Source organism: Trachemys scripta, chromosome 14, assembly GCF_013100865.1.
Source record: "Trachemys scripta elegans isolate TJP31775 chromosome 14, CAS_Tse_1.0, whole genome shotgun sequence".
NCBI lineage: Eukaryota > Metazoa > Chordata > Testudines > Emydidae > Trachemys > Trachemys scripta.
The window spans coordinates 35,892,604-35,919,638 of record NC_048311.1 but is presented as its reverse complement, the minus strand read 5'-3'; the positions used below and the strand labels follow the sequence as shown (position 1 = coordinate 35,919,638).

Here is a 27,035-nt window from a genome sequence, read left to right as displayed (position 1 = left end):
TGCAGCTTGAAAATTCAAAAGGAACAAATCAGAATTGTCTTTCATGTCTTATTTACTGTATATACATGTCAAAGTGCAAAGGAGTTGAGAAGAAGCTTTAATACCCACAACAGTGGAAAACAGACTCACAGGTTTGGGGAACAATTATTTTTAATGAAACTAAAATGGCAACAAAGTCAAGGAAGTAAGAAATGAAATAAATGAGTGACAGTCGCACCTTCAGTGACATTTTATACATTTCTGTCCCTTTTCTTCCCCCTTCTCTGTCATACTGGTCATTTTTACTCACCATTTTTCTAGCCCTCATTTACCATCCCTGTTTATTTCTCTGTGTCTTCCACTCTCCTCTGATCCTTGTCACAGATCACCCCCCTCATGTTCTCCATTCTTTCCCCTGAATTTATCCCTTCCCCTCTCACTGCCTCTGGCTGTTCCCCTCTTCAGAGTGTTTTCCTTGTATTTAATTTTCACCCTTTTTCCAGGACTCTGTTTATTTTGTTTTACTTTATCTTTTTCTTGTGTTTGCTCTGTTCCCTCTGGTTCAGCCCAGCCTGGCCCTCCCTGCCCCACCACAACCCATGACTCTCACAGTGTTGCCAATCCCAGAACTTAAAACTCATGAATCAGAACCAAAAATCATTAAATTGACTCCCCAAAACATTAGGGCTCAAAACAATATATAAGGCATCCTGGTTTATCTTCTGAGTTTTTAACTCTCCCTGCCCATCCCCCTTGTGTGACAATTACAGTGTTACTGGCTCTCCCGTAGTTACAGAGGAAGGTGATTGGGCCCCTGTGGCAGGAGCTCTGGCTGGGAGCCCCAATGAGATCTAATCCCACCAATTGGTACAAAATGCTCCCTGCTGCTGTGGAGCTTCCAGCTTCTCCCCAACCCCACAAACCCTGATTGATTCATTCTGTGTTCCTGCCACCCCCACATCTGCCTGTCCCCAGCCCAGCTGTTAGTTCTGCCCCCTGCCCAGCCCCCATGCCTGTCCCTCGGGGCCCCTCTGCCCCTCCTGCAGCTACAGGGTTCTTCACACCCCGCCCCCTCCCCCCCCCATCCCTGGGGCTGCAGGGAGGGGGAGGAGCTTCCAGGGGTCATAGAGATGAGGATCCAATGGTTGGGTAGATGGGAGTCCTCCAGAGTCAGAGAGACTGGGGTGTGTGAGGCTCGAGATGCTAATTTCAGGGTCCCCAGTCTCAGGGACACAGTCTGAGCCGGGATCCCCACCCCACCCAGAGCCAGGGTCGGATTCTCTCCCCAGGGACGGAGCCCGGCGGGAAAGTGAAGATCGGGGCCTTGTCACCAGCACCGATAAATGTCACCTGCCCCCGGTCACAGTCCAGACAAACCCGGATCCTGCTGGGGGCCCGGCTCAGGGGCAGGGGGGTCACAGGGGAGGTGAGAGCCCGGAACTGACCCCACCACTCCACAGCCCAGATCCCCCCCTCAGGGCTACGGCTGATCCGTCCCTTCCTCCTCACAGACTCTCTGGCCACCCCCACAGCCCAGTATGGCCCATCCCCCACCACCACCTCCCAGCAATGTCTCCCCGAGGTGAATCCCTCACAGCCCAGCACATAGCACTCAGTGTCAAATCTCTCAGGGTTGTTGGGCAGATCCTGCCGTGTGTCTCCACATCTCACACTTTTCCGATCCTCAGACAGGATGAGGTTGGGATGAGCCGTGTCTGGATCCAGAGTCACATTCTCTGGGGAGAGAGAATCAGAGCGTTAGGGGCAGAGCTCAGCCCTGGGGGAGGGTTTGATGGCATCATTAACAGTATCTGCCCTAGCTGGAGAGTGACTCAGGGAATCTCCTTCCTCCAGGATGTACCCATCAGATCAGAGATCTCAGCACAGTGCTGGGGCAAGTCACTCCTCTGGCAGAGATGGGCCAGTGAAAGTATCAGTTGGGCCAGGCCTGAGACTCAGAATCTTTCCCCTCCTGCCCCCACCTCTCCCCGGGGAGGGGACTAGAGACTCTGGGAGCCCCAGCAGATGGTACAACTCAGTGAACATTGACAGAGCTCCCCTCCCCCTCCCACCTTAAATCTCACTGTGTCCCACCTGCCCCTGTGCTGGACTGTGCTATGAGGCCTCCCCACTTCACCCGGCCTGCTCTCAAATGTCACAGCTCATCAGACAGGAACAGGCCACATGGTACCAGGATTGAACATGCCCAGAATGCACGGTTGGCTCTGGCTTTTTTGCCGCCCCAGGCAAAAAAGCCTCCCGCCGCCCTCCCCGCCCCCGGCGGGGAGTGCAGCAGGGGAGGGCACCAAGCCCGGCCGTGGGCCACCTCTCCCAGACCGGCCGGAGCGCCGGGGGGAGGGTGGCGAGCCTGCCGCAGCTCCGCTGGCAGTCGGAGAGCAAGGGGCGGCAGTCCGTGTGTTTTTGAGGCTCCAAGCAGCGCACCGAATTGCTGCTGCAGAGGCGGCGGCAGTCCATGTGCAATTAGGGCGGCACGCGTGTTTCCATGGCGGCGGCAATTCGGCAGCAGCTTCTATGTTCAGCTGCCCGCGGTGGCAATTCAGCAGCTTCTGTCTTCCAGCTGAAGACAGAAGCTGCCGCTGAATTGCCGCCACCGCTGAAACACGCGTGCTGCTTAAAACAGAAGTTAAAAGGTACAGTGACTAAAGTGAAATCCCTGCAAGCTGCATGGGTGCTTTTTAAAGATACCATAATAGAGGCCCAACTTCAATGTATACCCCAAATTAAGAAACACAGTAAAAGAACTAAAAAAGAGCCACCGTGGCTTAACAATCATGTAAAAGAAGCAGTGAGAGATAAAAAGTCTTCCTTTAAAAAGTGGAAGTCAAATCCTAGTGAGGTAAATAGAAAGGAGAATAAACACTGCCAAATTAAGTGCAAGAATGTAATAAGAAAAGCCAAAGAGGAGTTTGAAGAACAGCTAGCCAAAAACTCCAAAGGCAATAACCCTGCTAAACAACCAGTGGGGCCCCTTGATGATCAAGATACAAAAGGAGCGCTTAAAGATGATAAAGTCATTGCGGAGAAACTAAATGGATTCTTTGCTTCAGTCTTCACAGCTGAGAATGTTAGGTAGATTCCCAAATCTGAGCCGGCTTTTGTAGGTAACAAATCTGAGGAACTGTCACAGATTGAAGTGTCACTAGAGGAGGTTTTGAATTAATTGATAAACTTAACATTAACAGGTCACCGGGACCAGATGGCATTCACCCAAGAGTTCAGAAAGAACTCAAATGTGAAGTTGCGGAACTATTAACTAAGGTTTGTAACCTGTCCTTTAAATCGGCTTCTATACCCAATGACTGGAAGTTAGCTAATGTAACGCTAATATTTAAAAAGGGCTCTAGAGGTGATCCCGGCAATTACAGACCGGTAAGTCTAACGTCGGTACCAGGCAAATTAGTCGAAACAATAGTTAAGAATAAAATTGTCAGACACATAGAAGAACATAAACTGTTGAGCAATAGTCAACATGGTTTCTGTAAAGGGAATTCGTGTCTTACTAATCTATTAGAGTTCTTTGAAGGGGTCAGCAAACATGTGGACAAGGGGGATCCAGTGGACATAGTGTACTTAGATTTCCAGAAAGCCTTTGACAAGGTCCCTCACCAAAGGCTCTTACGTAAATTAATCTGTCATGGGATAAAAGGGAAGATCCTTTCATGGATTGAGAACTGGTTAAAAGACAGGGAACAAAGGGTAGGAATAAATGGTAAATTCTCAGAATGGAGAGGGGTAACTAGTGGTGTTCCCCAAGGGTCAGTCCTCGGACCAATCCTATTCAACTTATTCATAAATGATCTGGAGAAAGGGGTAAACAGTGAGATGGCAAAGTTTGCAGATGATACTAAACTGCTCAAGATAGTTAAGACCAAAGCAGACTGTGAAGAACTTCAAAAAGATCTCACAAAACTAAATGATTGGGCAACAAAATGGCAAATGAAATTTAATGTGGATAAATGTAAAGTAATGCACATTGGAAAAAATAACCCCAACTATACATGCAATATGATGGGGGCTAATTTAGCTACAACAAGTCAGGAAAAAGATCTTGGAGACATCGTGGATAGTGCTCTGAAGATGTCCACGCAGTGTGCAGAGGCGGTCAAAAAAGCAAACAGGATGTTAGGAATCATTAAAAAGGGGATAGAGAATAAGACTGAGAATATTTTTTCACTTGACCAGAGCTCAGAGAGCCAGGATTACTCTTATATAAATTGATGGTATGCCCACATCTCGAATACTGCGTACAGATGTGGTCTCCTCATCTCAAAAAAGATACTGGCACTAGAAAAGGTTTGGAAAAGGGCAACTAAAATGATTAAGGGTTTGGAATGGGTCCCATATGAGGAGAAATTAAAGAGGCTAGGACTCTTCAGCTTGGAAAAGAGGAGACTAAGGGGGGATATGATAGAGGTATATAAGATCATGAGTGATGTGGAGAAAATGGATAAGGAAAATTTATTTACTTATTCCCATAATACAAGAACTAGGGGTCACCAAATGAAATTAATAGGCAGCAGGTTTAAAACAAATAAAAGAAAGTTCTTCTTCAGGCAGCGCACAGTCAACTTGTGGAACTCCTTACCTGAGGAGGTTGTGAAGGCTAGGACTATAACAGCGTTTAAAAGAGAACTGAATAAATTCATGGTGATTAAGTCCATTACTGGCTATTAGCCAGGATGGGTAAGGAATGGTGTCCCTAGCCTCTGTTTGTCAGAGGGTGGAGATGGATGGCAGGAGAGAGATCACTTGAACATTGCCTGTTAGGTTCACTCCCTCTGGGGCACCTGGCATTGGCCACTGTCGGTAGACAGGATACTGGGCTAGATGGACCTTTGGTCTGACCCAGTACGGCTGTTCTTATGTTCTTATGTATGTTAACGGCACACGGACTGCCCCCGCCGTCCACAGCGGCAATTCGGCACGCTGCTTGGGGCAGCAAAAACAGTAGAGCTGGCCCTGGATGCGCCGTGAAATGCAGGGTGCTGGGGAGGTCTGCCCTGAACTATCTCATCCACTCCCACATTCAAGGAAAAAGAGGCACATTGCCTCATGGGAACTGATATTTGGACATTGATAAAATATGATCTTTAATTACCTTCTTCTATAGGTGCCAAAGCTCTTCTCCACCCTAAAAACAACCACATAATTAGAGATGAGAGCTGATCTGAACAAGTATTGCATGATTCAATATTGTACAAACTAATACACTGAGTGAAAAAGAAAGTTATAATTCATCAGAACCTCCACTGGGTTGCATGTGTGTCTCTCTCCCAGGTGGATCTTCACTGCAGAGTTAGCTCATTATCTTACCTGGCTGTTGGCCCAATCTGTTTATTGCACAAGCACAAAAACTCTGACTGAAGTTTGGTGGTGCTTTACACCCAGGCTGGCTGGCAAGACTTTGGGTAGAGGCTGTAGCCCAGGTACCACTTTAATTCAGGTTGGTTACCTGCCCACTTTGCAATGTGGAGGGAGGTTAATCATCTCAGGGGCTGATAGTCCTCCAGTGCCTTCCCACAATTCCTCCTGGGCCGTATTTTCTTGGCCACTACCTACTTTACTACTGTATTGCTTATCAATTTTTCAAATTAGCTTTTGGTGGGAAATTCATCCAGTTTGGCCTTTCCTCACATTTGATAAAATTACTTTAAAAAACAACCCTCACTCCCCCCAAAAGAATGGTAATAATAATAATAAAAAGCAAATGACCAAAAAAGGTTTCCTATTGCAACAATTTTAAAAATTAAATTTAAAAGCAAACAACTCCACCACAATTAAACAAACTACCACATGAGACTGCAAAATGATACAAAAAGTTTCTTGTCAGAGGAAGGATAATGACACTTACTTATTTCGTTATCTCGTTTGTCTAAAAATTAAAGAGAAACAAATATATATTTTGTTAGGCATTTCCCTTTTCTTATGTTTTATTTCTCTTTATCATCTATATGACAGTGAAGGCTGAGAGAAATCAACCTCCTCCTCAGGACTTCAGACAAGAGGATCCAGTGATACCTTCTGATCTTAAACTTTGACTCCATGACTCAATTGCTTATCGGTTTTTCAAATTAGCTTTTGGTGTGAAATCCAGTTTAGCACTTCCCCACATTTTACAGAATTACACTAACCCCTCCAAAAAGAATAATAATAAAAAGAAAGAAAACAAACAAAAAGAGGAACATATAGAGGAAACTGAGGCATGCATAGAATTAATAAAAATAGTGCAGAAAATTCCCACTTCATCACACCTTCATTGACAAGCCAGACATCTACAGATTCTTCTGAAAGACTGAGACTGAAGGCAGGTCTGCACTGAAACCCCTCCGCCACACACACATCTCTGCCCACACCCTCTATCAATAATTTCACATGAATTCTTCTTCTTTATTTAGGACAAGATCAGCAGGTCTCACGTTCTTTTAATATTAAATTCCAAAATTCCTGTTATTTATTTATTAGAATAAAACCTTTATATACATTACATTTCTCCCTCTGATATTTACCTTTCATTTTAAAGAGATAAACAGTGAGGCCAATCAAACCAAACAAAACCACCAGGATCACACTGAGAGCCACCATCCAGGAATTCACCCTCGGGAAAAATGGATCTGAAAAAAACCACACCCAGAAATTGCCTTGTTTGGAAGTGGTGATGAAAATCAGATGTTTTTATTCCATACAAATAGATAAATAGTACCCAGCAGGATTTCTGTGAGAAAAGAGTGAAAGAATGGCCATGTCTACACTACACAAAATAACAAAAACTGATTTTTAAAATGGCTCCAATCAACACAGATTTAACACTGATTTATCCTGGAAAAAAAACAATTTCTCCAAACAATACTGTATCAAACTAATTATTCTTCATTTACTGTTCTTGTGTTCACAGTGTTTCAGGCATTTACCCAGCATGGAATTTTTGAAATGTAGGGTTTGTGCTCTGATACACTGAAACTGGAGCAACCCTCTTATGTGGCCATTATTAAATTGGTTCAAGAGTTGACAACATATGAGGGTTAAACCAATATGAATAAATTGATGCACAAAACCTTAAATCATAAATTGGCTTAATAGTGCCCTACCTCCATTTAGCTGAAGTTGGTAAGGAATTGACTGGAGCTAAATCTATATAGGGCCCTCTGAAATTTATATGAGTGTTCCCCAAGTAAGTGTCATGGATTAACTAAATAGTTAATCAGTGCAACTTTTGTGTGTAGACAAGGGTAAAATGAGTCCCTTTGTGCATCCAGACCAAAGTGACTTAAGGAGCACAAGAACATCACATGACTGAGGTGACATTTCACACAAGTAATGAACAATAAGTTGAGGGAACGAGAAGACCACAAAGAAGCCACAGTACAGAATTTAACTCCATCATTAAGGTGGAGTTAAGGTTGCACGAACATACTGTGTCAGTGGATTGCGTGAAAGTTTCTTATCAAAAGGTTGGAAGTTTGTGTCTGTATGTGCAGGCATGCGTGCTAGAATATCAGGAAAGTCGGACTTAACATTAAATTTACATGAAACCCAAAACTTTGATAGACTGAATACTCACAATGAAGGGAATCAAATTGCCTAAGCTGTGACCCTGTAAAGATACCAGCCTCCCATCTTCCGTGTTTGTACGTGGATTATGAAATATCCACCACAGACATTTTAGTTCTTGTTTTCCTATATTTTGTTTTGTTTCTAGTGGTGGTGAGTTCATGTGGGATTTGGATGGTAACTGACCTGCTATATAAACTGCTGATTCCTTTTCTTGATTGAGAACGGTGTTCCTGATGCAACAGGACAAGTTTTGGTTTGAATGTTCTGTTACAATGATCGCAGTTTCTGTTTCAAACAGGCCGTTATTCCCTTGGGATTTTGTTTCAGAGAGTGATGGTAAATGTTGTCCATAGAAATCTTTCCACAGCACCTCAGGCTCTGGGTACCAACCAGTTGATCGACAAACCACCCGGATCCCTCCATCCTGGTGACCCTCAACAGAGATGAGAGGAGCAGAGCCCAGATCTAAAGGGAAAATGCATAAAGGTGTCAATTCCATGAATTAATTTATAAAGCATAAGCAATGAGGGACAGTTTGTCCCTTACTCACACTAGAAAGCACTTATTCATGCGGATAGTCAGTAGAAGGAATAAATGAATACTGGAATGTCTGAAATCCCAATACTCATGGACACAAAAAATGTAAACAAATATTTAAAATAGTGTCACTGAGTCAGTGGGAGATATTGTTGTCTCAACACAGGAGCAACTGAGTGCTGAGCACCTCTGGAGATATGACAACGTAGATTCATTAACTTTTGAAAATCTGATCATTAGTGCATTGGATAGATATATTTATTTTTTAAAAAGTCTAATTGGCTTCATGGTTACAGTGTCAAAGCAGCAGGGGAGAAATGCTCAGTCTCGTCTAAGAGTGGTAAATACATCATTTTCCCTCCCGACTGTGACACTCTGCACTCCATATTCACCAAAGTAATATGATTGTGGTATGATTATGATATAATTATGTTGCACCGTATACAAGATGTGTCTGGTAAGGTGTCAATGGAAATGTTATGATTTGTTGAGTATGATTATCCTATTTGTATACATGTATCGTTTTTGTATCTGGAGTTATGACTATTGATTATGCATCTATATTTCAAATGTGCTTGTCCTGGGTAACACTCACAATTAGTCTTTCAGGTACAACAGTGAAGAAGCTAGACAATGCTAATGGCCAATCAGCAAAAACAATGGGCTATGGAAAAGTCTTGTCCTCACTGGGGGACACTTCATACAGCCTATGGATAATGGCTGCCATGACTCATCAAGCCTGCAGGGGCATGTGACTAGATCACATGATACTGAACTCAATTTTGGTACCTGTATTTTTCCACAAACTGGGCTGGGAGCCTGGCTTGGAACAAAGGGGTTCCCACCATATGGAAGAAATTATAAAAGGGGGAAGTGACATCACCAACAGGCCTCACTTTCCCCACAACCCAACATCTGGATATACCTCTGGAAGAGCACAGACTTTGAACTGGTGAAGTGCTGGTCCCAGGTGGGAAAGAAGGAAACCTGCCTGTGTGTGAAACATCTATAAACTGCTCATATTATCTAACAGGGTGAGACACTGTTTGATTCAAATCCCGTGTACTATATTAGTCTTAGGCCTGGTCTACACTAGGCGTTTATGTCGAAGTTAGCGCCGTTACATCGAATTAACCCTGCACCCGTCCACACCGCGAAGGTATTTAGTTCGACATAGAGGTCTCTTTAATTCGACTTCTGTACTCCTCCCCGACGAGGGGAGTAGCGCTAAATTCGACATGGCCATGTCGAATTAGGCTAGGTGTGGATGGAAATCGACGCTAATAGCTCCAGGAGCTATCCCACAGTGCACCACTCTGTTGACGCTCTGGACAGCAGTAAGAGCTCGGATGTTCTGAACTGCCACACAGGAAAAGCCCCGGGAAAATTTGAATTTGAATTCCTTTTCCTGTCTGGCCAGTTTGAATCTCATTTCCTGTCTGGACATCGTGGCGAGCTCAGCAGCACTGGCAACGATGCAGAGCTCTCCAGCACTGATGGCAGTGCAATCTCAGAATAGAAAGAGGGCCCCAGCATGGACTGATCGGGAAGTCTTGGATCTCATCGCTGTGTGGGGCGATGAGTCCGTGCTTTCCGAGCTGCGATCCAAAAGACGGAATGCAAAGATCTATGAGAAGATCTCTAAAGACATGGCAGAGAGAGGATACAGCCGGGATGTAACGCAGTGCCGCGTGAAAATCAAGGAGCTGAGGCAAGGCTACCAGAAGACCAAAGAGGCAAACGGACGCTCCGGATCCCATCCCCAGACATCCCGTTTCTACGAGGCACTGCATTCCATCCTCGGTGCGGCCGCCACCACTACCCCACCACTGACTGTGGACTCTGAGGATGGGATAGTGTCCACGGCCGGATCCTCGCACATGTTACCGGACGGGGAAGACGAGGAAGGAGATGAGGAGGACGAGGCAGTCGACAGCGCTCACAACGCTGATTTCCCCGACAGCCAGGATCTCTTCATCACCCTTACAGAGATCCCCTACCAACCCTCCCCAGCCGTTACCCCGGACACAGAATCTGGTGAAGGATCATCCAGTAAGTGTTGTAAACATCTAAACATTTATTTGTAACAGAACATGATTATTAACAATTTAAAAAATGGGTTTCTCATGATTACTTTGATTAACTTAACGGTTCAGTCATGGGCAGTGCAACTATTTGAAAAAAATCTAGCAATGTCCGGTTTGGCATGATTGTCCTGCCCAAGCCGCTCTACTGTTTAGTCCCTGCTACTGCAGCTACAGTAAGATGCGGTCTATATGTCCGGGGATGGAGTAGAAATCCTCCTGGGACATCTCAAGGAAGCTCTCCTGCAGGTAATTTGAAATCCGCTGCATTAGGTTCTTGGGGAGAGCGGCCTTACTGGGTCCTCCGTAGTAGGACACGTTGCCGCGCCACGAGACTAGCAAGTACTCCGGAATCATTGCTTGGCACAGCATGGCGGCATACGGCCCTGGTCTTTGAAGGCTTTCCCGGAGCATTCTCTGTCTGTCGCTCTCAGAGATCCTCATGAGGGTGATGTCGCTCATGATGACCTGCTTTGAATGAGGTAGGGGAATGTTAGTGTTGGGACTGCTTTACCGTTCCTTTACAGAACTGTAACCGCTGGTTTGCAGCCACGCGGTGGAGGCGGGAGAGGGTCAGCCGAAAGGGATCGTTCCCGGGGACAGCCGCGAGGGTGTGGGGCAGGAGCAGACTTCCTGCTTGCCGGATTGCTGGCAGCAGGGACCGACATTGATTTCAATGTGAAATGAGGCCATTGCTAATATTAAAGTTTTAAGCTGCCACGAATCTACGGCTTACCATGTCTGCGTGCAAGAGCAATTCCGTTGTCCTGACAGGGTTCTCAAAAGTGCTCTGCAAAACCCCAGACACTGAATGCGAAGGCCGAGAATTCGACCTTGTGCTGAGTGCGCATGTGATAGGTGCTGTGCATGGTCCTGTTCAGAGAGAAAGACTATGTTCTTTGTTCACAAGTACATTTATCTTTCTGAGGAATTCACTCCCTTTTTCCCATTCCCACAGCCCCATCTGCGACTGTCTCACAACCTAGCCTGTCATCACACTCCCAGAGGCTAGGGAGGATTAGGCATAAGAAGAAGAGGACACGGGAGGACATGTTCTCAGAGCTTATAGCCTGCTCCCGAGCCCAGGCAGCACAGCAGACCCAGTGGCGGGAGAACTTGTCCCAAATGCACCAAGCCAACATGGATCGGGAGGAGAGGTGGCGTCAGGAAGACCAGCAGGCGACTCAAACCCTGCTTGGACTACTGAGGGAGCAAACGGACACGCTCCGGCGCCTTGTGGATGTTCTGCAGGAACGGAGGCAGGAGGACAGAGCCCCGCTGCAGTCCATCTCTAACCGCCCTCCCCCGCCACCAAGTCCCATACTCCCTTCACCCAAAGTGCACACAAGGAGAGGCGGCAGAGTCCCTGCTAACTCTCACTCCACCCCTGCAGAGAGCTCGAGCAGCAGAAGGCTCTCAGTCCCCAAAGTTTGACAAGTTCTTTCCTTCCCGCCTGACACAAGCCCCCGTCCAAGTTTCACTTCCCAGTCCCATGTGTAGTTGATAATAAAAAATATGTTTCTGTTAACTACTGTTTCCATCATGTTCTTTTGGAGGAGGGGGGGAAAGGGGGTTGGTAATTGGACAGGACAGTCACCTTTGGCAGGGTACATAGGCGGGGGCAGGCACAGCAGCAGGGCACATACATAGTGCAGTGATGCAGTGACTACTTACCCTGGTTAGTCTGGGAGGTTCTTTTCATGTTATGTGGTGGGGGGTGGGTTGCTCTGTGACTTTGTGGCAGGGGAGGGCAGTTAGAGATCTTAAGCGGCGGTCCTTAGGCAGGATCACAGAGCCACACAGCAGGGGATCTGTAACCGTCCCCCCCCGCCACAAAGTCACATAGCCCCCCCCATAAACACAGTCCCTATCAGGAGGGGTGACAGGCTCCGTTGAAAGAACCATCCCACCGCAGCGGAGCCTGTCAGTCCTTGAGTTTAGAAGCTGCATTCGCGCGACTACACTACACCCGCTCCGCACCACACTCTGCGTCCCAGTTTTTAAAAATTCCCGCGAAAACAGTATTAAAGAAAACGGTGTGCTTTATCAAAGTAGAACTATTTTTATTTTGAAACGTGTGTTGGAAGTGGGGTGAAGGCTTCTCTGTACACAAAATTAGAAAGTCACAGGTTACCCTGCTCACTGTGGAACTTTGCTTTCAAAGCCTCCCGGATGCACAGCGCTTCCCGCTGGTCTCTTCTAATCGCCCGGCTGTCTGGCTGTGAGTAATCAGCAGCCAGGCTAATTTCCTCAACCTCCCACCCCGCCATAAAGGTCTCCCCCTTGCTCTCACAGAGATTGTGGAGCACACAGCAAGCTGATATAACAATGGGGATATTGGTTTCGCTGAGATCACAGCGAGTCAGCAAGCTTCTCCATCTCCCCTTGAGACGGCCAAAAGCACACTCCACCACCATTCTGCACTTGCTCAGCCGGTAGTTGAAGAGTTCTTTTTCAGTGTCCAGGGCACCTGTATAGGGCTTCATGAGCCAGGGCATTAGCGGGTAGGCTGGGTCCCCGAGGATGACTATAGGCATCTCCACATCCCCAACAGTTATTTTGTGGTCCGGGAAGTAAATACCTTGCTGCAGCCGTCTAAACAGACCAGAGTTCCTGAAAACACGAGCGTCATGAACCTTGCCCGGCCATCCCACGTAGATGTTGGTAAAACGTCCCCTGTGGTCCACCAGTGCTTGCAGCACCATGGAAAAGTAGCCCTTTCTGTTAATGTACTGGCTGGCCTGGTGGTCCGGTGCCAGGATAGGGATGTGAGTTCCATCTATGGCCCCACCGCAGTTTGGGAATCCCATCGCTGCGAAGCCATCTATGATCGCCTCCAAGTTTCCCAGGGTCACTACCTTTGGCAGCAGTACATCAACGATTGCCTTGGCTACTTGCATCACAACAACCCCCACGGTAGATTTGCCCACCCCAAACTGGCTCGCGACTGACCGGTAGCAGTCAGGCGTTGCAAGCTTCCACAGGGCTATGGCCACTCGCTTCTGGACAGTCAGGGCTGCTCGCATCCGGGTGTCATTGCGCTTCAGGGCAGGGGACAGCAACTCACAAAGTTCAAGGAAAGTTCCCTTCCGCATGCGGAAGTTTCGCAGCCACTGTGATTCATCCCAGACCTGCAGCACTATGCGGTCCCACCACTCAGTGCTTGTTCCCGTGCCCAGAATCGCCGTTCCACGGCATCAACATGACCCATTGCCACCGTGATGTCCTCGGCGCTGGGTCCCCTGCTTTCTGAGAGGTCTGTGCTACTCTCAGACTTCAGCCCATCACCGCGTTGACGTAGCCTCCTCGCCTGACTTTTCTGCATCTGCCTCAGGGCAACCTGTATGATAAGCTGCGAGGCGTTGAGAGCGGCCACAACTGCAGCGATGGTTGCAGCGGGCTCCATGCTCACAGTGCTGTGGCGTCCGCGCTGTCAATGACTTGAAAAGTGCGCGAAATGATTTCCCGCCGGCGCTTTCAGGGAGGGAGGGAGGGCGGGAGTGATGGACGGATGACGACAGTTACCCAAAAGCACCCTGGCCCCTTTTTTTTTTACCCAGAAGGCATTTGCGGCTCCACCCAGAATTCCAATGGGCGGCGGGGACTCCGGGAACTGTGGGATAGCTGCCCTCAGTGCACCGCTTCCAATGTCGACGCTTTCCCCGTTAGTGTGGACTCACAAAGTCGAATTACTGTGCTTAGTGTGGACACACACGTTCGACTTTGCAATATCGATTCAAAATATTCGATTTAAGTAAAATCGAACTACTCTCGTAGTGTAGACAAGGCCTTAGATTGTGTGTTTGTTTATTTGCTAAGTAATCTACTTTGATCTGTTTGCTATCACTTATAATCACTTAAAATCTGTATTTCTGTAGTTAATAAATCTATTATATATTTTTTACCTAAAACAGTGTGGGTTGAGTGAAGTGTTTGGGAAAAATCTCAGTTCAGTTAACAAAGGTTTTGTGCATATTCCTCTCCACATCGAGGGAGTGGGTAATTGTAATAATCTTGCTGGTCAGGCTTTTGACCAGGGCAGGACGGTACAGCTCCAGGGTCCTAGGTTGGGCAGCTGGGGTGGGGGGGCAGTGTTTTGCCTGAAGCCTCACTATTGTTGGTTCATAAGTGCCTGGACAGATGCATTCATGAATACAGCTGGGTGTGGTCCCTGCCTGTGGATGTTGGTGTGAGTGCAAGTGTGGAGGGCTTTGCAGCTTGTCACAACATCACAGTGCAAGAGGGAACCCAGATTGGTGAGACAGAGGGCTCAGCTGTACCCCAGTTCCAGGTGGCACCCCAGGGGAGCCCATCACACCTACCACCACCACCATCATCATTATACAGCCTCAGCAATAAGAACGCTGCATTTGATTTTAACTACACCCCGAAACAACAACCAACAATGAACCAATGAGAAGGCCGTAAAAGTCTGGCATTCCCACCTTAGCCACACATCCTAGAAATGACTGCAGAGCAACTGGAAGGCCATATTTGTCCAGAAGTCCTTTCCCTCTTAACTAAAGATTGCTTTGGGGTCAATTAAGATTGGGCAAAAAAGTGCCTTGGTCATCCTGAAAATGTTTTTAATAACATGTTGGGAAAGTTTCCAACATATTTTCCCTAGTATGAAAGTGGCTGTTTGCTGAAAGTTAGATACACTGTGTTATTGTAAAATATTTCACAAGCAGGGAGTTACAGTTGTTATAATAGTGTGAAAGTTACTAGTGACCCCCCCCCCCCCTTAACAGAGCAGCCTTTATGTCAACCAGTGGCCATTAGGAGGAAGCAAACACTTCAAGTACACAGTAGCCTGAACTTTTCAACTGTCTTCCCTTCAAGGCCTTAAGGTAGTTGGAGCTGGTCCCAAGCCGGTTTTCACTGACCAGATAGCAAAAGCACGGGTCTGACAACCACCGATCAAGTGTTAACACTGCAAGGACCTTTGTCTAAATGTGTATAAAGGATCTGTAAAATGCGTGTAAAACAGAGTTTTTGTACTAAGGTGCAAAGCTCTCCTTTCTTCTGCAGAATAAAGCAACTCCTCCTTATCCCTGTCTGGCTGTTATTGGCTCTCAGCTAGGTGGACCCGATATTTCAGTAACAATAGGAAAGAACAAAGCCCGCAAACTGCACAAAGGTTAAAATGTCACAAGCTACTGACCTGCTACTCGCAGTTCCAATACGGTTTCTTCATAAAAAGTATCGTCTTGAACAAAACAGAGGTATTGTCCTTCATCAGAGCGTCTGATATTGAGAATCCTCAAATGAACATTTCCATCTGTGAGTCCGGCTTTCAAAAGCTCCGTCCTTCCCTGATACTCTGGTATCTGCCTTTCATATTGATCCTTCCCATCACGATACAGGTGCACAATGGATAAATACTCAGTTCGGAACCATCTCACCTCCATGTTTGTAGCATTCATCGGGGGGGACAGATGACAGGGTAACACAGCTTCCTGACCCAGGATGGCAGTGACAGGGTCATGGGGTCCAATCACTGTGAACTTTGCTGAAAAATGCACCAGGATAATAACAACAAAAAGCAGCTCAGAGGAGAGTGGAAATTTGAGATGAAGGACACATCCAACAGGTTCCATTTCAGACAAACTTTCCAAAAAGTTCAGGCAGAGGCAGACACCTGGCATGGAACATTTCAGCCTGAATGTTTAAGAGAGAGCAGCGCTCATGGGCAGCAGGACTGGGGCTCTGTTATAAGGACACTCAGACTCAGTATATGGCACAAGCACACAGCACTGAGATGGGGCATGGAGCTGATAACAGGCAAGTTTGGTGCATGGCCCAGGCACAGAGCATGGGAGAGAGTAGGGAGGTGGGAATTGGTAGGTCCAATGCATGACAGAGGCACACAGTACTGACACGGGGTGGGAAGCTGAAGACAGGTGTATTCAATCCATGTCACAGTCACACATCAGAGAAACTGAGGCAGAGAGCTGGGAATGGACGTGCTCAGTGTATAATTGAGACAAGCTTACTATTCAACAGCCTGTTTTTCTAAGTGCTCTCAAATTGACACGCTTACCGACATTGCCATGAAATTTGCTGGGCTTCACCAGGAAAAAGGGTAGGGTTGGCCAGCCATATTTGGTATTCTTTCACCAAGGTGTTCCTGAGACATAGCCATATTGCTAGAGCCAATTTTTGGACTATTATGGTTCAATACTTCACATGCTCAAGAGACCAAATAACCAAATGTAGCGAAAATTATTGCCTAAAGACAAAACAGTAAACTACAAAAAGGAGACAGCCATACCCTCCTCCTGGGAAGCAGTTCTTATCTTGCAGCGTGCTAACCTTACACAGAAGGTGTGCTTGAAAAATACACCCCAAACCACTTATACTTATACCGCGGCTGTTCACAAGTGAGAAAGCACTTTATATATCGCCTAAGATCCAACCCACCAGTTTCTTAACTTGTTGTTCTGTACCTTCCTTAACCCTGTTTTGGATACCAAGTTCCAAACCAGGTGGGTGTAGAAGTACATCCCAGCCAGTGCGAGAACACACCTTTCATTGCTTTGATAGGCTTCCTGTTTTCTATTGTGAATGCTAATTTCAGATTTGTTAAGTGTTGTGGGATATTAGATATTGGTGAACAGAATTGTGGGAAGAGCATAATACATTCAGTTAACTTAACTTCCCATCACTCTCTCTCTCTCTCTAATGTATATTATAGGACTACTGTGCACATAATGCCTAATCATATAGTGTATACAACACCTAACATATATGTATTAGCTAACAGGCCCAATTTAAAAAGTCACATGACATCATTATATTCTGGTTCTTCTTATGTTTTTGTGCAGATTAGTCTCAGACTTTGGCTCTTATCTTTTTTACATCTGAAACCTACTAAGTTATTTGATTTTATTATTTATTATTGTTATTAAACTCTTTAATAAGTGTCTACCCAATGCTTTGGGCATCTTTGACAATCTTTTAAAAATATGTGTGTGAAGAAACAGACCTGGGCACTATCCCAGAAGCAAATAAAATAACCCAGCAGCAACACAATCAGGGCAAAAAATGAATAATGAAGGTGTTGATCTTGCTGTGTGGTTAAGTTTACACACTGTGAATAGTTACATTGACTTTGAGTGAAGCATGTTGTTAAGACACTTCAGGGGCCTACCTGATTCCATCTTGTGAACATAACAAATAAGGAAGAAAACAATAAAACCAGGGAGTGGGGAGCTGGCTCTGGAGCTGTGGGAGAATGAGAGAATCTTCATCTTCACTGTAACTTGATCTAGACAACAGGTAGGAGGAGGAAAAAAACTCATCATAGTGAGCATAACACTGACTAACATTAAATCATTAAAGTCAAAATTAAAGAGGACACATGAAATAAAAAAGGGAACAAATGCATTGTTAAGTGAACTCTTTCATATTATGGAGTTAGAACAGCCATTCAATTACAGTTGAAAATCTGTTTCCTTTACAACTCTGATTTTGTCCCATCCCTACAAAATCCACATTAAAAAAAGTCAGATCAGTGTAAAAGTTGGTAGTAATTCCATCAATGGAGAAAAATTTTAAGAAATGAGAAAATATGTGTGTGTGTGTGAGAGAGAGAGAGAGAGAGAGAGAGAGAGAGATTCTTGGTTTTTTTTTTACCCATTTCTTTTCTTTCAAAATATCCGAGGCAAAATGATTCAGTCCCATAAACAAAGTTATTCAGTAACAGGGACCACAGAGAAAGACACTTCCCATAAACTCGGATTTGCAAGAGTTTGTAACTTACTTTACAAAACAGAAATATACAATTAGTTAATTCATAGCAAATCTCCCTTTGAAAGCATTGAGAGCAGGATCAGGTCCAGTTTTCTTGAATAAAGTTTAGGAACAAAGAAATAGATTCTTAAATAAAATAATCAGAATAGTCTGGAGTTACATTACAATGAAAGGAGAGGGGAAAATAGCTCATATATCATTTTGAATATATAGTTCAAAAGCAAACTATATATTCAGAGTAAGACACATTTATCCTGGGATTATTGGATCATTTTGCAGGTAATAATTCACACAGGTAATAAATGTCTACTAGGAGATATCAAAGAACAAGGGAGATGGTATTCAAGTGACAGAAGCTCACTTACCTGACACATCCAGGAAATAAGCTTTGGAACAGTTTTGAGCTCTCTCTGGTGTTCCCAGGTTTTCTAAAATCCTCATCCATTCTCCTCTAATTAGTTTACATTGTCAGTCACTATTTCAGTGATGAGACTGCAAAATTACAGAGACAAAGAGCTGAATCCTGGTCTTTCCTTCCGTATTTCTGCCAAAATGGCATTTATTTTTTGTTGGACGCTGAAGTGAAATGAGTCTCTCTCGATGCCTTCTCCAAGATAGAAAGCGAAAGTAGAAAAGGAACTGCAAAGCTATGGTGATTTCAGTCTGTATCACAGGGCCGGATTAACTTTTTGTGGGCTCGGTGCCAAACATATTTGTGGGCCCCCATTGGGGAAATAGGGCATGTGATGGGGGGCGGTCCACAGAGCGAGGGGCCAGTTGGGGGCAATGAGGCGCAGCATAGTGGGAGTGGCCCCCTCAGCCCAGCACAAGGGCAGTGTTTACAAACCCACAACTGCTAGACACACACTGGCCCACCCAGCCCTGCACTCCTGCCCAGTGCTCTGCCCTTATGCCCAGCACCCCCTCAAGCAAAGACCTCCCCTACAGATCCCTATGCCCAATGCCCCAGACCCGCTATGCCCAGCACCCCCTGCCCAGAGACCCCTCCCACAACTGCCCAGCACCCTGCACACCATACCCCCTGCCCAGCTCCCCCACCCACAGATCCCCTACTGTCCAGCACCCCCTTCAAAGTCCCACCATCACAGCTGTACAGCGCCCATATTCCGGAGGGAATTCTGCATCAAATTCTGTGCATAATCTTTTTAATTCTGCAATTTTTTTTTTACAATAAATAAATGTGGAAGCTCCACCATGGCAGTGGGGAGCACAGGCCACCGGCTGCATGGAGGTGGGAGAATACCCTGCAGCAACCCCAGCCCCCCTGGGACAGGGACTTGGCAGAGAGGCTGAACCTGACCCTGGCACAGCACAAGAGCCAGGCCTGCCACAGAAACACCCTGGGGCCCTGCCCCTTTTGTGCCAGGCACACCAGATGTGGGCAGGGAGGCTCAGCCTGGCAGCAGGATCCATGTGCAGAGGGACTTAGTGTGGGGGGATCTAGATGGGGGTGAGAGAGGTCTGTGTGGGGCAGTCTGGGTGCAGGCAGCTCAGTGGGGGATCTGGATGCACAGGGAGGTTCCAGGTGCAGGGGTAATAGGAGTCTGCAGTAGGGACCAATTGAAAGTGGTTGGAGCTCAGTGGTGGTGGTGGGAGGTTGGGTGCAGGGGAGGTGGGGTTCATTTGGGTGGAGGTCCAGGTGTAGGTGGTTGGGGCTCAGTGGGGCGGGTGTCTGGGGGGGCTCATTGGGGTGGTACAGATGCAGGGGAGGTGGGGCTTGTCAGGATGAGGTTTGATGGGCCTGCTTAACAGGGGAGCCCCAGCTGCTGCCAAGGGGCTTCGCATGCTAGGCCCCTGCTTCCCCATCCCCTTCTCTTACCCATCCCACCATAGGTGCTGACTTTTAGTTTTGCCAGTGGGTGGTTAAGGCACAGGCCTGGGGGCCAGGTATTCTGGGTTTGGTTCTCTCCTCTGCCACAGACTCCCTGCTTAGCCTTGGGAAAGTCACTTCACCTCTGGGTGCCCTAGATCCCACCTGCCAAATGGGGTTAATGCTGACCCTGCCTCCTAGGCTAAATCCATTCATGGCTGTGTCATGATGGGGGAAACGAACATACCAAGGTTGGTAGATTTGGGCTGAATCTCTCCAGAGCCTGAGAATGAGAGCCAGCTCTACATAGGGGGAATGGGAGAGAGAGGGGCTCAGGCCAGCTCCGCACAGATGGGGGTCAGGGCTTCAGCCCCTCAGCTTCTGCCACTAGGGCAGCTGGGGGCTTCAGCGACGCACCGCCTGCCGGGGTCGGGGCTTCTCTTCCTCCTCCCTCCCCCACCAGCGCAGCTCCTGCCAGGGTCGGGGCTTCTCCTCATCCCGATTTTTCACACTTGCTATCTGGTCACCCTGGTGGACTTCCCCTCGTACCTGCTGACACTCCAGCACCTAAAACATTCCCCATAGAAAAGTGCGGGCACCTAAGTCTGCACCATAGAAAATGGACAGTTTTGAAATCGGGAATGGTGGCCACCCATGATGACCTAACAATCGCAATTGCCAGTGTATGCAAACACAATGCTCTTTACTTGTCCTCTACTCCAACCCCCGGTTGTTTCTTTAGCCACCTGCTGCATATCATCTTTGTTAGACTCTGACCGTGAGCTCTCTCTGCCTGACTTGTCTGTACGGTGCCTGGCACAATGGGCCCCTAATCTCTCATTGGGGCCCAGAGATGCCACTGCAATAGAAATCAGTACATTCTATTGATTATTAATTATTATTATTGTTATTAATGTCAACATGGAAACTTTATGAGCACAAGGTTTCCACACTGAAATCTACGGCCATAATTTCCAAAGTGAAATCTGCAGGACTGGGACTCTTTCCCTGTGGCATCAGGAGACGTGGAAGAGGGACGATGCCAGTCACAGTGTGGCTGGCCCTATAAAGGGAGAGAGGTCTCAGCCCCATCTGTGACATAGCCAGTTCTCCTCCCCAGGTGGGGACAAAGAAGGGCGGGGTCATGTGATCCAACCAGGGTGTGTAAAACAGAGGCCTATGGAGGGCCAGAGGGAGGAGGCCTGTGGAGAAGGCAGAGGATCGTCTTCAGGGTGATAAGGCTGAACTCCAGACTAGAAGTCCTGAGAGTCCCTGCTGAGAGCCATTGTGGATTATTTGCCTCAAAAGGGACTGAGGCAGGGCCTCTGCAGAACCACCCCAGGCCATGACAGTGCCTTGTGGAGGCAATAACCCTGCTACATGCCTGATTGCTCTGCTGCCCCCTCCAACCCAGTCCCTGCTTCCTGAATCTGACAGATTTGCTAGGGTCTGCCCAAGCTCCACTCCAGTGCCCGTCCTTAGTCTTATGAGAGTGGGGATCCCTTCTGGTCCCTGTGAGGAGCTCTGCAAGAAAAGGATGAAGGGGATGTGTGCCAAGAGGACAACCCCAGCTATATTCTACTGTTCCTCGTCCACAAGGAGAGGAGAAGCATGGACATGGTGTTTATAGCTTTGGGAGGTGGTGGAAGTGGTGAGGCGCCAAGAAGGGGGGTCATTCAGTGACCAGGACTCCGCGTATGGGAAGCAGGAGGGGTTGGGTGTGGGTTCTTCACTAACCCTCACTCCAGTGTGTTAGCCTTAGGACATTTATTGAGGGCCACACTTCACAGTCACTGGGAAATCTGTTTAGGCCTGAAATCCCTCATTCTTTGCCAGTGGAGGCTCACTGAGTGGCTGTCTGGGGCTCAAGGAAACCCTAATGCTGGGGAAAGGTGAGGTTCCCAAGGGTCTGGTTATAAAAAATGATGGTTGGTCATTTCCTACATGGAATTCTTTGGCAGCTTCCTCTGCAGGAATCACAGTGTGATCTCTGTGCTCCTTGGATCTGTCACACATAGAGTGACCAGACAGCAAGTGTAAAAAATTGGGACAAGAGGGTAATAGGTGCCTATATTAAAAAAAAGCCCTCAAAATGGGGACTGTCTATATAAAATCATGATGAGGGCCGGCTTTAGGTTTTTTGCTGCCCCAAGCAAAAAAAAAAAATGTTTGGCTCCCCCCACACCTCTGTGCTGCCCCAGCCCTGGGGTCCCCCCCACACACCTCCTGCAACCCAAGCTCTGGGCCCTCCCCCACCCACACACCCCTTCTGCCCCAGCCCTGGGCTTTCCCCCCTGGCAACTGTACCCTCCTGACGCCCCAGCCCTGGGTCACTGGTAACTCGCTCCCAGGGTGGGTCATTCAGCAGGAATTTTGGATGTGCACAGAACACAAACAGGACTGGTTCCCATATGGTTACAGAACTGCAGTAAAATGGAACCATTTTCAGTTTGTGTTATTGGAGGATATCTGGATGCATATCATAAGACTGTCCTCCAGAAATGAGGAAAAGTTGAGGTGCCTTTATTATTCTTTTGTTCCACTCTTTGTTTCTATGGGGAATTTGCCAATGCAATATCACTGTCTTCCTTTTAAACAAATAAAACTAAAAAAAAAGCAATGGCTATTGAAAATAGCAATTCCAGCCCTAATAACCACTGGGAAGCATTTCTTGCTCAATTTTATCCTACTTTTTCTACAGCAAGTTACAGTGGTTCAGTATATTTGATTTGGGAGAAATGAAGTAACAGCTGCCCAAATTGAGCTTGAGCACTCCTGAATTTTGAGGTATTCAAATCTGGACGGCAGGTGCTAGATTCCCTTTCTGAATATTAGCTAAATCTGGAAAGGAAAAGTCAATTTCTGCTTCCATGGCTCAGAAGTGGAAATCCTCCTAAGTGCCTGATACTGTATCTAAAGCTGTCCAGTCTAGTAGAGCCTCCCCTCCCTTACTTTTCATTTTAAATTCTAGTGGGATCCACGTACCTCCCTTGCTAGGCTTCAAATAGAGAGGTGCACTGTCCATTTAGTCCACCCAATTCTTTCTTTGGGGGCTGCAAGGTGAGGTCACACCAGTATCCCTAATCCAGTCTGGGGATGTCTTCTGAAGGGGATATCTGGGCCAAAGCCTTCTACTCCTTGGGCATAGTTTTTCCCTGTTCTAGGGTTACCTACCATACGTCTGTATTTTCACGGACATGTCCGGGTTTTGGGGTTTTAGATAGCCATCCAGGAGGAATTTGTAAAACCCTCAAAAGGTCCAGGATTTCCCTCCCAATACAGAGGATGGCACGGCTGACAGGGCGGCCCGGCCGGATTGAGCCGCTCGCATCGGGGCCTCCAGCAACCAGAGCCCCTCCCCTCCTCTTCTCCCCCGCAGCCTGAGCGTGCCACACCAGCAGCACTCTGGGGGGATGGGGCTGTGTACGCCACGGGAGAGCACAGCAGCGTGTCTGGCTCCACACGGAGCCAGACACGCTGGTCTGAGCGGCATGGTAAGGGGGCCGGGGGGTTGGAGAAGGGGCTTGGGATCCCGGGGGGCAGTCAAAGGGACAGGGAGCAGGGGGGGTTGGATGGGTTGGAGGTTCTGGGGGGGCAGTCAGGGGACAGGCAGCGGTTGGATGGGGGTGGGAGTCCTGGGGGTCTGTCAGGGGGCAGGAGTGTGGAGAGGGGTCGGGGCAGTCAGGGGACAGGGAGCAGTCGATTACAGACCTAAAAGTCACAATATTACAACAAAAAAACTTCAAAAACAGACTCCAACGAGAGACTGCTGAATTGGAATTGATTTGCAAATTGGACACCATTAAATTAGGTCTGAATAAAGACTGGGAGTGGATGGGCTATTACACAAAGTAAAACTATTTCCCCATGCTTAACTTCCCCCCACCCCCGCGTTCCAGTTCCTTATATCTCCTTGTCAAGTGCTGGAAATGGGCCATTTTCATTACCACTACAAACAGTTATTTTTCTCTCCTGCTGACAACAGCTCACCTTAACTGATCACTCTCCTTATAATGTGTATAGTAACACCCATCGTTTCATGTCCCATGTGTGTGTATGTGTATATTTTATATATATCTATCTTCCTTCTGTATTTTCCACTACATGCATCTGATGAAGTGAGCTGTAGCCCACGAAAGCTTATGCTCTAATAAATTTGTTAGTCTCTAAGGTGCCACAAGTACTCCTGTTCTTTTTGTGGATACAGACTAACACGGCTACTACTCTGAAACCAGTCTAGAGACACTGGATCTTTAAAATACTCCAGACAGATGGGACAAATCACTTCACCCTGGAGAGTTTTTGCTGGATTCACAGGAGCCATGGCTTCTAGTGCAGGAAAGAGACCAGAGAAGTGTTTAGTTTCACTTCCTTCTGCTCAGAAATGGGTTGATTGAAGTTTAAATTTTTATTAGGCGTTTCTTTTCTGGGTGCGGTCACATGCTGTTTGTTTTTTGTGGACTGTAAAGAAGTTTTGAATGAAGTGTGATGAGTGGGGCCCTACCAAATTCACAGCTGTGAAAAATGTGCCATGGACCATGAAATCTGGCTATTGTAGGGGAGGGGCAGGACTGGGGGTGCCCCAGCTGGGGGCTCCTACCATGCACCGTGTGCCAGCTGCTAGTCCCAGCCTGGGCTGGGACTTTCTCTTCCCCTCCGGGGCCGCTCCCAAAGTCATCTCAGATCCACCTCTGGGAACCTCTCCTGGCTACAGGAAGCTCCATGGCTGCTGGCTGGAAGATCAGCTCTGAAGGTAGAGCAGAAGTGAGGGTGGCTGTCAGCCCCTGACCAGGGTGGAGAGGCAACAGCCCAAGCTGTCAACCCCCAACCAGGGTGGAAGGCTGCCGGGCAGGGCCGGTGCAACCATTTAGGCAAGCTAGGCGGCCGCCTAGGGCACCTAGGGGTTGGGGGCGCCAAAAAGCCCACTCAGGCAAGGAGGCATAGGCAGCCAGTTCCAGATCCACAGATCCAGCAATATTCAGAGCCAGGGGCCCAGCTCCAGCAATACTTGGGGCCGTGTGTCCCGTCTCCCCGCCCCACCTGCAGCCCCCCCCCAGCCTTCCCCGAGTGTCCCCTGGCCCCGACTTGCTGCCCCCGCTCGCCTTTCACGGGCCTGTCCTGGAGCAGAGCCTGTCTGTCTTTGTCTGCAGCAACTGCTGCCGCACGGTCCTAGTGCCCCCCTTGTCCACTGCCAGGGCAGACTGACTCTGAGCCTGCCCTTCCCCCTCAGACCCTTTCATTTTCCAATGGGACCCTCCAGCAGCACAGGGGACCCCCCTGCCCGCAGTCACCGCTCCTGCCCCACGCTGGGCAAAGAGGCAGCCCCATCCCTCACCCCCAGTGAGGCTACAGTCAGGGGCAACAGCAGGGGAGGAGGCACATGCAGCGCCCCACCATGGGGGAGGCGAGGGAGATTCCAGGACATGAGAGGGACCCTAGGAGCACATGGAGTGACAGTGGTGGGAGTGAGTGTGCTGCTGGGGGGGGGGGGCGGGAAAGGGGGCTCGTACCCCAGAGCTTGCTATTGCTGGCAGGGAAAGAGCTGGGGGGAGTCCTCCTCTCTGGACCTTGTCCCAGAGCAGCCTGCCTGCCCCCCAAACTCATCCCCAGCCCTGCCCCACCCCAGAGCCCACACCCCCAGCCAGAGCTTTCAGTCCCCACTGCACCCTCAACCCTCTGCACGAGCCCTGAGCCCCTCCAGCACCCCAAACACCTTATCCCCAGTCCCATCCAGAGCCCTCACCCCCCACACTCCTACTCTCACCCTGAGCCCCTCCCATACCCCAAATCCCCCATTCCCAGCCCCAGACAGAGCCCTCACCCCCTACACCCCTACTCTCGCCCTGAGCCCCTCCCACACTCCAAACCCTCATCTGCAGCCACAGCCCTCACCCCTGGACCCCATCCCTCTGCACCCCTCCCATCCCAAAACTCCTTCCCAGAGCCTGCACCCCAATCCCCTGCCCCAGCCTAGGGCCTGCACCCCAGACCTCCTCCCTCACCCAAACTCCTTCCCAGAGCCTTGTGCAGGTGGGGGGCGGAGTTTGGGCAGGGGCGGGTTCTGGGCACCACCAAAATTTCTACAAACATGACACCCCTGCGAGGAGGTGGAGTGAAGGTGAGCTGGGGCAGGGGGATGCGGGGAGGGCCGCCCAGAGTAACGGGGGGGACGCACTGGTGAACCGCTCCCCACCCCAGATCACCTCCACTCTGCCTCTTCCGCTGAGCACACAGCCCCCGCTCTAAGTCTCCTCCAATCGGCGCCGCAAGCCTGGGAGGGGAGGAGAATTAGAGTGGTGCCGGCATGCTCAGCGGAGGAGGCGGAGCCAAGGTGAGCTGGGGCGGGCTCCCCAGGCAGGGTTAGCTGCCACGGGGGGGGGGCTCCCCAGGTGGGGTTAGCTTCCGCAGGTGGGGGGGGCTCCCCGGGCGGGGTTAGCTTCCGCAGGGCTCCCAGGGTGGGGTTAGCTTCCGTGATGGGGGGGTCTCCCCGGGCGGGGTTAGCTACAGGGGGGTGGGGTAGCTGCTGTGGGGAGGGGCTCCCTGGGTGGGGGGGTGGCGGGCTCCCTGGGTGGGGGGGTGGCGGGCTCCCTTGGTGGGGGGGGTAGCTGCCGTGGGGGGCGCGCAAGGTGGGAGTTTTGCCTAGGACACGAAACTTCCTTGCACCAGCCCTGCTGCTGGGAACACCCAGACGTATGGTAACCTGCCCCCCCATCCCCATACCTTGCAACACTCACTTCTGCACTGCTGCTGGTGGTGGCACTGGCTTTGACTTTAGGACTGTGAGCCCAGCTTGCAGCTCTCCTGCTCTGAAGGCAGTGTTCCTGCCAGCAGCAGTGCAGAAATAAGGGTGGCAATCCCATGAGTCCCCTACAGTAGTCTTGCAACCCCCCCCCCCCCATAACCCCTTTTTGGGTCGGGACCCCCATGTTTTCAAGACTATAAAATTTTCAGAGGTAAACACCTGAAACCGTGAAATTGACCATTTAAAAAATCCTAATGTAGTAAGAAGAGGACCTGAAACATAAGGCCTTGTATTAGAGGCCTGGTATGAGGCCTGAGGCCTGAACTAAAGCAGTCAAAACTTTGCTGATATAAAGCAAAGTTAAGTCGTAAGCAAGAGCAGGCCCTGCTGACAGAATTTGGCAAGCGCAGGACTGATGTTGCAGAAACACATATTCCTAAGAGGTGCTGGGCACAGAGCACTCACGCCAGCACATTCCAGAAGGATGGTACCAGAACCACCCAGATACCAGCACATTCCCCGAAGTGAACAGGAA

General features: G+C 48.7%; 1 protein-coding gene across 4 annotated transcripts in view; it reads right to left on the bottom strand.

The window, feature by feature from the left end:
- Positions 1-24,494, bottom strand: part of LOC117886920 (butyrophilin subfamily 1 member A1-like) — a 143,886-nt gene extending 119,392 nt beyond the window's left edge. The window contains exons 1-8 of one of the 4 annotated variants that reach the window (XM_034789069.1): positions 18,293-18,691; positions 17,326-17,442; positions 15,337-15,684; positions 7,735-8,016; positions 6,507-6,611; positions 5,852-5,872; positions 5,099-5,131; positions 257-1,715 (exon numbers count right to left, since the gene is read on the bottom strand). In XM_034789069.1, coding sequence (XP_034644960.1) covers positions 1,204-1,715; positions 5,099-5,131; positions 5,852-5,872; positions 6,507-6,611; positions 7,735-8,016; positions 15,337-15,684; positions 17,326-17,442; positions 18,293-18,368 — 1,494 coding nt within the window. In that variant the 5' untranslated portion in view covers positions 18,369-18,691 and the 3' untranslated portion in view covers positions 257-1,203. Of the gene's footprint in view, positions 1-256; positions 1,716-5,098; positions 5,132-5,851; positions 5,873-6,506; positions 6,612-7,734; positions 8,017-15,336; positions 15,685-17,325; positions 17,443-18,292; positions 18,733-24,358 lie in introns of those variants that run through there. The other 3 variants (XM_034789070.1, XM_034789067.1, XM_034789068.1) reach the window with 3 other exon arrangements.
- Positions 24,495-27,035: the final 2,541 nt, after the last annotated feature.